This window comes from Xenopus tropicalis, chromosome 10 (assembly GCF_000004195.4).
Source record: "Xenopus tropicalis strain Nigerian chromosome 10, UCB_Xtro_10.0, whole genome shotgun sequence".
NCBI classification, from domain to species: Eukaryota; Metazoa; Chordata; class Amphibia; order Anura; family Pipidae; genus Xenopus; species Xenopus tropicalis.
The window spans coordinates 9897969-9909265 of NC_030686.2; the positions used below are offsets into that span (position 1 = coordinate 9897969).

Consider the following 11297-nt stretch of genomic DNA (forward strand, 5'->3'; position numbering starts at 1 on the left):
AAGAGGGCAGTGACGTCTAGGGAGTGCTAAATGACAAGTGAAAGCAATGCCTCAGGCACAGAACTACGGCAGGCAATATATGATTGACCGCTTAGATTATTAAATACCTTTAATACAGATATGGATGGTAGAATAACAAAGAATTTGGGTTTCCATGTTTATTTTGGTATGGACTTTTATTATAGCTTTTCATATAGGCATACCTCCCAATCGTCCTGATTTTCGCGGGACAGTCCCTCTTTTGACAGCTCAATGGGCAGTCCTGGATTCTTCCTGAAAAGTCCCTCATTTCCCTTTGATCTCCTGCACTGAAGCTAAAAAGATACAAATTTAATTAAAAGTAGCTTTTGGCAGAGAGCCCAGAAATCTTAACCAGCTTTACCTGCACTTAGATACAGTGTTTTTCACTTTTAATTAAATAAGAGGGCTTTTGGCAGAGAGCCCAGAAAGGTAAGAAGCCTCCCCTGCACTGAGATACAATTGTAACTAATAAGCTAAACAGGTCCCTTAGGGGAACTGAGACACACAGCCTAAAGGGCAACTTCACCTTTTTCAGCAAAACTGTAATAACACATTAAACAGGACCCCAAACCCCCAGAAATGTGTTCAAACTTTAAATAACCTGCCAAATTTAGTCAAATTGGAGTGGTATTTAGGGGGTGTGGCCGCAAAAATGGGCGTGGCCATAACAAATTTGCCGCACTGCGTGCAGCATTTTATTTTGTCCCTCCTTCTGTTTTCAAAAACAGTCTAACCCTGTGCACCAGAATAGGGGGACCTAATGTCCATACCAATGCAGAGGCTAGACAATTGTATATTGTAAGGAAGAAGGGGAATGTGAAGACATCTAGGGAGCGCTAAATGGAAAGTGAAAGTAATTTACTGTCCCCCCCATCCAGAATTGGGGCAGGTAATATATGATTGACCGCTTAGATTATTAAATACCTTTATTACAGATATGGATGTTAGAATAACATAGAATTTGGGTTTCCATGTTTATTTTGCTATGGACTTTTATTATAGATTTTCATATAGGGGAACATAATATTAAATGCACTACTGCCACATTTAACAGATTCCTATGGGACAAAGTTATTAGAGCTGTTTATTGTATTTCTGACCGTGACATATCTGAGATATAAGTGGTCAATTAGTTAAAAAAGCAAATACAATCTCCCAGGAAAGGAGAGTCCCATTGTTGGTAGGTAGAGGCTCAGTCACAACTGTATGTATGTTATTATCGTATTATTATCGTATAGTCTCTCTGTCCTGGGCAGGCAGATGCTACACACGCAATATAAAGATAAAATATTCCATAAAACGTAAATCCTCTGCCTGTGCACAGGCGACTGTCATAAGCCCGGCCCTCTGTTCTCGCTATTGATTTCTACCCGGCGGTTTCCGGTTGCTGCACAAATGCGGAAGTAGTTGTTTTCTAGAAGGGGAAAAGTACCGGTTCCCCGGATATGGCCCCGTTCCTTGTGCTTTTCCTTGCCGGGGTGGTGGCCGCTTCCCGTGGGGACCGGGAGCCGGTGTATCGGGACTGTGTGACCCTCTGCGAGCGGAACAACTGCACCGGGTCCCGGCTCACGGACTTCCGGGCCGAGCAGCCCCTCTACATGCGCGTCACTGGTGAGCAGGCTGGCATGGGATTATGGGAAATGTAGTTCTGCACCCAGAGCAAGCTGCTTCATGGTTATTGTGTTCATGCTTGGAGTGGGGTATAGCTGCCAAGTAGCCCCATGTCATCAGCTGGGCATAGACCAGTTCTATAAAGGGAGGGGGGTTAAACTTTAAAGTATTTTTTAATATGTTATAGACCAGCCAATTCTTTCAATTGAACTTCATTTTAATTTATAAATGATTTCCCTTCTTCTTCTGACTCTTCTTACAGCTTTCAAATGGGGGGTCACTGACCCCGGCAACCAAAATACTTTCGCTCTCTGTAACTACAATTGTTTTTTTTTTTATTTATCTTACTATTCAGCTATTATTTATCATAGTCCCGGCCCTAATTCAGACCACTTCCTGGTTGCTAAGGTAATTGAGCAACATGGCAACTGCAGAGATTCCAAACTGTAGAGCTACAAACTACAAATAAAAAAATGAAGACCAATTGCAAATTGTCTCAGAATGGAACTCTCTACATCAGGGGTGGCCAGACTTTTTCCATCGGCGATCGAGCGATGGCTCCGCCCCCAAGACGCAGCGTACATAGGCATTCACGCTGCACATCCCCCCCGGCTTCATCGTGGTCCACCAGAAATCCACGGGGGATCGACTGGTGGACCACAATCAACATCTTGGCCACCCCCAGGGTCGGACTGGGCCGCCTGGACACCGGGAAAAATCTCTAGTGCCCAGACCCGACCCTTGCGGCGCTCGACCTGCCCAAACGCTCCTGCCCCGACGCGTTATATTTACGCGCTCGGGGAAGGTCGTCGGGTGGCCTGCGAGGGAGGTTGGAGGGGCCCTGCGAGGGGGGCTGGGGGGGCCCTGCGAGGGAGGTTGGAGGGGCCCTGCGAGGGGGGTTGGGGGGCCCTCGGGGGGTACGCTATGGGCGCCCCGGTGGGCCCTCCACACCCCAGTCCGACCCTGGCCACCCCTGCTCTACATCATACTAAAAGTTAACTCAAAGGTGAACAACCCCTTTAAAGGCAAATGACTCTGCCCATTAAATGGGACCGTGATATAAGGCAGTGCTTGTTAAACCTGTGAGATTGGAAGTTTATCTGTATATTCATGTCATGAGCTTGAAATCCTTATTATATGGTCTTAGGGGGTCAGTTGAGATCTTTGGACTTAGCAAGGAATGGCAGGACACCGTAGGGCTGACACCTGTTTGGTTCAGATCTTAACGTTTTGTTTAGTTTTCAGCCTTGTGAATCCCAAATAAAAATCTGGCCAATAAATGAAAAACATTTAAATATTAAGATACTTGCCATGTCTAGAATGGCAAAAACCCCACTTGACATCATCATGACTGCCCCTGATGTCATTATGTCCACCCCTAGCATCATTACCCCACCCCCATGCCATCAGCCCTGCCCCTTTGTTTGGGTTTAGCCCCTGGCAAAGGTGGCAACCCATCTATACAGGAGCTGCTGACAGTTATTATGGAAGGAAGATGAGTGCAATGGGTGGGTTGATTGTCAGTTTTCATTAAAGGACATGTCAACCCCCCAAAAATAAGTTTTTGCCTAATATAGATTGTAAGCTCTACAGGGCAGGGACCTCCGTCCTCTTGTGTCTTTGACTCTTAACTTATTGCAACTGTATTTATCTTGTATCTATCTGTATTTATTGTTGTACTTTGTAAAGCAGCATTTGCTGAACTCCTGGTTGTTACTTGTTTAACAGTGTTGCAAAGGTCGGTCTCCTCCAGCGAGTCAGGTCTGTCAGGCTGCTGCCTTGTGTTACATTGTTTCATATGCCAGAGCCCCCGGGGCAGAGGATGGAAAAGGACAAACACTGCTTTTAATGGCAATTATATATACAAATAACTCAAAAACCCTTACAAATTTGTAATGAATGTATATTGCTTGTGCTATGCACTATTTTTTTTATTCCTGTTGGATTATGGGACTTTTACTTATGAGCCATTGTTGCTGTATATGTACCTTTAACACAATACTTGGCTTTGAGGAGTCTTCAGCAAGTCATGGCTGACACTATTCATATCAGGATCCCATCCTATCACTAATGGAAGCGGTGACCCCCCCTGAAACACTCGTGGAGAGCCAGACCCCAATTAAATGCCTCTCTCAGAATGCAACTGATATTCATTGTAAATGTTTTCTGCTGGGAGCGGTGCATTGCAGTATTATCTTATGTTGCCCTTTCTTATAGGCTGGACTTGCCTGGATGACTGTCGGTATCAGTGTATGTGGTACACGGTCTCCCTGTATCTCAAGGAAGGACATGAAGTCCCTCAGTTCCACGGCAAGGTAAGTCTTGGGATTGAGTGCTGAGTAAGCATGAAACGCGTTAGGCTATATACATGGGGTATTTACTGGTTTTAATGGACTAAAATAAATTTCTATTTTTTAACTAATTTTGAGTGGTATGTGAGTTTATATATACTGTAGCCATTTTACTCACTAGGGGGATTCTCTGTATACTGCTCAGTATAATTTCTTAGATTACATAGGAGTAGTAGTAGTAGTACAGGTATGGGATCCCTTATCCGGAAACCAGTTATCCAGAAAGCTCCGAATTACGGAAAGCCTGTCTCCCATAGACTCCATTTTAATCAAATAATTCAGAATTTTAAAACTGATTTCCTTTTTCTCTGTAATAATAAAACAGAACCTTGTACTTGATCCCAACTAAGATATAAATAATCCTTATTGGGGGCAGAACAGCCCTATTGGGTTTATTTCATGGTTAAATGATTCCCTTTTCTCTGTAATAATAAAACAGTACCTGTACTTGATCCCAACTAAGATATAATTACCCCTTATTGGGGCAGAACAGCCCTATTGGGTTTATTTAATGGTTAAATGATTCCCTTTTCTCTGTAATAATAAAACAGTACCTGTACTTGATCCCAACTAAGATATAATTACCCCTTATTGGGGCAGAACAGCCCTATTGGGTTTATTTAATGGTTAAATGATTCCCTTTTCTCTGTAATAATAAAACAGTACCTGTACTTGATCCCAACTAAGATATAATTACCCCTTATTGGGGCAGAACAGCCCTATTGGGTTTATTTAATGGTTAAATGATTCCCTTTTCTCTGTAATAATAAAACAGTACCTGTACTTGATCCCAACTAAGATATAATTACCCCTTATTGGGGCAGAACAGCCCTATTGGGTTTATTTAATGGTTAAATGATTCCCTTTTCTCTGTAATAATAAAACAGTACCTGTACTTGATCCCAACTAAGATATAATTACCCCTTATTGGGGCAGAACAGCCCTATTGGGTTTATTTAATGGTTAAATGATTCCCTTTTCTCTGTAATAATAAAACAGTACCTGTACTTGATCCCAACTAAGATATAATTACCCCTTATTGGGGCAGAACAGCCCTATTGGGTTTATTTAATGGTTAAATGATTCCCTTTTCTCTGTAATAATAAAACAGTACCTGTACTTGATCCCAACTAAGATATAATTACCCCTTATTGGGGCAGAACAGCCCTATTGGGTTTATTTAATGGTTAAATGATTCCCTTTTCTCTGTAATAATAAAACAGTACCTGTACTTGATCCCAACTAAGATATAAATAATCCTTATTGGAGCCAAAACAATCCCATAGGGTTTAATTAATGTTTTATTGTTTCTTTAGTAGACTTAAGGTATGGAGATTCAAATTACGGAAAGACCCCTTATCTGGAATACCCTTGGTCCCGAGCATTCTGGATAACGGGTCCTATACCAGTAGTAGTAGTAGTAGTAAGTTTGGTTGAAAAAAGACGTACGTCCATCACGTTCAACCATAATGCCTATATATAACCTGCCTGACTGCTAGTTGATCCAGAGGAAGGCAAAAACCCCATCTGAAGCCTCTCTTGCCCATATTAATGTAGTTCTTGGGCTTCCTAATTTTTCTAGTTTCTTGTAAGGTAAGTCCTGAGCTGTAGGAATGTGTATTTAGATACATTTGTGGGTGTCACAGTAGGTAATGACGGGATACTGTTTGGTGATGGCAGAATGGAATCAGCTGGAGTAGATAAGGGAGCATTTGGGCAGGAATAATAAAGCTGAATACACACATTTGGGCATTATTGATAGATTTGCCAGTGGTTCTGTGGCAGCTCCAGTTGTCCTCAGCATTATCCATACTGGGTGATTCTGTATTTATCCCTTTGATAGTAATGGTTTAATTAATATTCAGGCGGGTATAGGAAAAGATTTTCTAACCTGCCCGATCGAGATCTACCAGATCAGGCCAGATATCGGTCGGGCAGGGCCATCGGTAGTGCCCATACACGGGCTGATTAGCTGCTGAATCAGTCTAAGGGACCCATATCGGCAGCTAGAATCGGCCCGTGTATGGGGACCTTTATTGTCTGTGCTGGTACAAAGCTGCTAGGGCTGGAGAAGCTGGAGCTCTGGTGCAATTTGGTGCAGTAACAACGCTGTCAGGACCCAGCTGCCAAACTGCTAACTGTAGTGCACTAACAGCTGGGGCCCTATTGTTGATAAATAGCGGTACTGTTCATTTACATTGGCAGGAAAGAGTCATCTATCCCAGGACACTGTTGCATGCATCTAATTGATGTTGTTTGTTTGGGTTTGGCCCTTATGACTTGGTTATAGGGGAAAACATCCCGGTTATATATAGTTTTTATCTTGTGACACTGCAGCTTCTTTTAAAAGGCCGTACAGTATGAGAACATCATTTATTACGGGCAGAGACCACTCCTGTGCTATTTACATTTGTGGCTGCGAGGGGGAGCTGATAATGCCTGGATTTAGCCCAGCCGTGCTCTGTAGACCTCTAGTGGTCGGGACAGGTAGTGCTGCTTCACGGATACTAATACTGTACAGAGAGAGAGAATATTCCTTTTACAGAATAAATGTAAGATTTGTAGATGTGATTCTTAGAATACACTGTGATACATAGATCTGATTCAGGATTGTTTAGTACCCCCTTTAGCTGTGATGTTCAACTAATATCTTTTTTTATATTCCCTTCTCTGCTCTCACCTCTTTGCCCACTTGTCACATTCCCTTCCCTATCTGTCACTCACCCCGGCAGTGGCCGTTTTCCCGGTTCCTGTTCTTCCAAGAGCCAGCTTCTGCCTTGGCATCCTTCCTTAATGGTGTGGCTAGCCTCCTGATGCTGCTTCGCTACCGTTCCTCGGTCCCTTCCTCCTGCCAAATGTACCGCACTTGCCTGGCCTTCTCCATGGTAGGTCCCACCCTTCATTCATCAGCCGATAGGGCATCCCTTACAGGGCCCGCAGATAACTGCTCATGTCTCCTGCCGCCCAGGTCTCCGTAAATGCCTGGTTTTGGTCCACCATTTTCCATACCAGAGACACGGCGCTTACTGAGGTAAGGAGAATGCCTGCCTGATGCTGCAAAGTCACGGGGAAGCACCGTTTTTCCAGTTGCTAACTATTTTGTTTCTTTTTACTGTAGAAAATGGACTATTTCTGTGCCTCTTCGGTTATCCTGCACTCTATCTACCTGTGCTGCATGAGGTGAGAGTCAAAAGGTGGGGGAATATAGAATACTGTTCTTCTCTTAAAGGGGAAGTAAAGTATATAGTCTTTATATTCCCTTCCTTTCTCTTTCTTCCTTTTTTTTAGTTTTTATATTTAGTGTTCAGCTTCTAGTGAGTCCTTCTCTGTCACTGCACATCCCACATCTCCTGGCAGTGCCCAGGGTATTGGTACTGATTCTATTTTCCCTTGCAGTGCCTGATTCCCATAAGCTCACCTTGTGTATGTCCTCTCAGGACTTTTGGGCTGCAGTATCCTTCCATTGCAAATGGCTTTGGTGCTTTCCTGGTGCTCCTGTTTGCCTGCCATGTTTCCTACCTGACTCTTGGCCGCTTTGACTACAGCTACAACATGGCAGCCAATACCGGCTTTGGTGAGTCACATTTCAGTATGTTAAATCCCATTTCCTTCCTCCTCTTTCTAACCCGATGGTTTTATTCTAACTCTATCCATCCTCCAGGGGTTTTGAACCTGATGTGGTGGCTAGCATGGTGTTTTCGGAGGCGCTTTCACCAGCCCTATCTGTGGAAGTGCGTATTGGTAGTCATCTCGCTGCAGAGTTTGGCTCTTCTAGAACTGCTGGATTTCCCCCCGGTCATGTGGATACTGGATGCCCATGCTCTTTGGCACTTCAGCACCGTTCCCCTGCACTTTCTCTTCTACAGGTATAGAACCACAAATAAACTGAGTGCATAGCTACCCAAAAAGATAAAGGCGGCAGGTTATTAACCTAAAGGTATACGTTTAAAAAACCCTTGTTTTCCACTGTTTTCCACTGTCCTTTCTTTCCCTTTGGCAGCTTATCTGCCTGTGTAGGGTGCCCTCCATTGGGCCTACCCAGCCAATATGTAACCAAAAATAGACCAGATGTTGATCGAGCAGGTTTGATTTTCTGGTTGGATCAAGGACCACATCGGCTTGTTGATGCAGTCCTTGTTCCAGTGGCCTGTATCCCTTTCATTGAAATCCCGTCATTTGGCCCTAGGGCCAAACAATTGGATTGGTCTGACGTTGCCCGCCTTATAATGTATAGTCAGCTTTTATTTACAGTTTTGGACTACAAAACTCTCATGGGGCTGCTCCTACGGTGATGCTGGGCTTTGTGTGAGCCTGAAGTTCCCCTAGGTTACAGCACCAGTAGGCCTATGCCTAATGGGTTTTGGTCCCCACCATAGTTAGTGAAGAGCCACAATTCTGGAAGTATAATCTCTCCAGAACCCCACCACCCACACTCTCCAATATGACTCTGCTTCCTAGTACCTGATAGTAAAAGGCAGAGTAGTCCAGAGGGGTTGGCAGCCATCATGTCTAGGTGTTGGTTGTCCTATGCCTAGCTCTCTGGCAGCAATCGGCAACCAGAAACATGCAAAGTAGAAATTAGGACCAGGTTGGCTAATTTATTAACACTGGGCAGATTTGCACTTGGGAAGTAACTCATGGCAACCAATCAAAATTTTGTATTCATTGTATTACCTTCAGCTGGCTAATAATGACTGGTTGTCATGGGTTCCTGCACAGGTACAGATTTGCCCAGTGTTTATAAATGAGCCTCAAGAAGTCAAAAGGCATATATAGCACCAGCCAAACCTGCTGACAGGCAGAGACAGGCAGACAGAATTAAATGGCAAAACAGTTGTTTGTTTTTTAAAATGATGACCAACTGCAAATCTTCTTAGAATACTAAAGTTAACTTAGGACAAAAAAATATATACAGTAAAAGGTAACCTGTATATTGGTTCAAGAGTTAACCTTTAATTTGCTGTGTCTCTTGCAGTTTTTTGAAAGATGACAGCTTGTACCTATTAAAGATTAACCACGATGACATCCCTAAACTAGACTAAAGGGAAGATGAAGGGACTGCTGGAAATCCATCTATACCGGTGCCGTTGTGTAGCAGGAGTGGCAGACTCATCAAGGGCCCCCGACAAATCTTACTAAGGACATTGGGGGTCAGAAAAGTGCCTTATACCTCATCATTGATTGTACCCAGGTGAAGACCAGGGAACCCGGACTCCACACACATCCCAAATACAATAATTCCTGGACTTATAAGTGGACTTTCTGCACATTTCCTAATAATCAGCATTGCAGTTACAGGCTACATTGCCAATTTTAGTCCTACCTTATCCACAACTGATACAAGGTGGCCTTTCCCTGCTAAGAGAGGCTTCCAGTGGCCTCAGTAGAGGCTGTCGGTGTCTAGCCAGTCATGGCCGTACAACTGAAATTGCTGCAGTAGGTTTGAGAAGTTAAGCAGCAATTTTTTAGGTGTAGGACAACACTATATTTTGCCATATCACCATCATGAAACACAATCTGGGTGCTGCTATCTTTCCAGGGGTGTGTATATATGTGTACAGGTATAGGATCTGTTATCCGGAAAAACCCAGTCCTCTCCCATAGAATCCATTATAATTAAATCATTTTAATTTTGAAAAATAATTTCCTTTTTTTTTTTTTGTAATAATAAAATCTTACCTTGTACTTGATCCCAACTAAGATATAATTACCCCTTATTGGGGCAGAACAGCCCTATTGGGTTTATTTAATGGTTAAATGATTCCCTTTTCTCTGTAATAATAAAACAGTACCTGTACTTGATCCCAACTAAGATATAATTACCCCTTATTGGGGGCAGAACAGCCCTATTGGGTTTATTTCATGGTTAAATGATTCCCTTTTCTCTGTAATAATAAAACAGTACCTGTACTTGATCCCAACTAAGATATAATTACCCCTTATTGGGGGCAGAACAGTCCTATTGGGTTTATTTAATGGTTAAATGATTCCCTTTTCTCTGTAATAATAAAACAGTACCTGTACTTGATCCCAACTAAGATATAATTACCCCTTATTGGGGGCAGAACAGCCCTATTGGGTTTATTTAATGGTTAAATGATTCCCTTTTCTCTGTAATAATAAAACAGTACCTGTACTTGATCCCAACTAAGATATAATTACCCCTTATTGGGGCAGAACAGCCCTATTGGGTTTATTTAATGGTTAAATGATTCCCTTTTCTCTGTAATAATAAAACAGTAGTTGTACTTGATCCCAACTAAGATATAATTACCCCTTATTGGAGGCAAAACAATCCTGCTGGGTTTAATTATTGTTTAAATGATTTTTTAGTAGACTTAACGTATAGAGATCCAATTACAGAAAGACCCCCTTATCGGAAACCCCAGGTCCCAAGCATTCTGGATAACTGGTCCCATTCCTGTGTATCTGTACATGCCCATACCACTGGGCTGTGTATACATGTATATAGCTCTTATCTACATTCCTACTATATAGTGTTGCAGGCACCTTAAATGGGATAAAGTAAACATTTTAGGCATTTAAAGGGATACTGTCACCACATAATCACCCCCTTTTTTTTTTTTTTTTTTTTAAAAACATTTTTGTTTAGGCTTTGTTCCATTTTAAGCTAACCTGTCTTATGTTGAGGTCTTTCTAGACTGCTGCCATGTACATATATATATATATATATACCGCAGGCAAGAGAGAGGATCATTGGTCAAGCCATATATCACGTAAGACCATGATTCCGGCAGTTAATGAGGCAAAGCCCAGGGCCACTGCTTCTTTTTTTTCAGCCCCCAGGTGAGTATAAAAGTGATTTTATTCTAGATGATAGCAAATTGTCGCCCTCCTCCCCTACCCGTGATGACTGTACCCCTTTAAAAACTATACACGTGTCTTAAATATAAGTTCTGAACCTTTCCTCCGTTCTGCGCCGGACTAGACACTCCCCGCTTCGCTCATCTTGAGACAGACGGGGGTCAGGGAGACGGGTTGTTGCCATATTGTGTGTGTATTTGAGTGTGTGCCCTGCTCTGTTTAATTTAAGGCACTGAGTCAGTGTTGTGCCGGGGACGGGTGGGGGTGCATGTGGTGCCTTAATGTCTGTATAAGTGCAAGGGAATCCTTGTTCTTGCTGCTGTGCAATAAATATCAGTTCTTTGTGCCGAGGAATGTATTTATATATCTGCTCGCTTCATTTTGCTAAAGGCACTTCTTATATATGGATTTACGACATAACGACTGCAGTGCAAATTGGAACTAGGGCAGTGATAGGCTGACTGTCATAGTGAATGGGGATAGGAGGTT

General features: G+C 42.8%; 1 protein-coding gene across 5 annotated transcripts; it reads left to right on the forward strand.

Moving 5' to 3' along the window:
* Nucleotides 1-1357: 1357 nt before the first annotated feature.
* pgap3 (post-GPI attachment to proteins 3) lies at nt 1358-9604 on the forward strand. 5 transcript variants are annotated; one of them, NM_001078779.1, is given in 8 exon segments: nt 1445-1632; nt 3850-3947; nt 6716-6868; nt 6952-7014; nt 7102-7163; nt 7421-7557; nt 7645-7849; nt 8959-9236. In NM_001078779.1, coding segments are annotated over 8 exon segments (951 nt in total). In that variant the 5' UTR covers nt 1445-1466; the 3' UTR covers nt 9026-9236.
* Nucleotides 9605-11297: the final 1693 nt, after the last annotated feature.

What these genes read in the sequence shown, in the direction of transcription:
- pgap3 (XM_012952545.3), top strand. Translation starts at nt 1,467, where the DNA reads ATGGCCCCGTTCCTTGTGCTTTTCCTTGCCGGGGTGGTGGCCGCTTCC. An exon ending in CCTCTACATGCGCGTCACTG is followed by an intron (nt 1,633 to 3,849) that starts GTGAGCAGGCTG and finishes CCTTTCTTATAG; the next exon opens with GCTGGACTTGCCTGGATGAC. An exon ending in CTGCACTTTCTCTTCTACAG is followed by an intron (nt 7,850 to 8,958) that starts GTATAGAACCAC and finishes TGTCTCTTGCAG; the next exon opens with TTTTTTGAAAGATGACAGCT.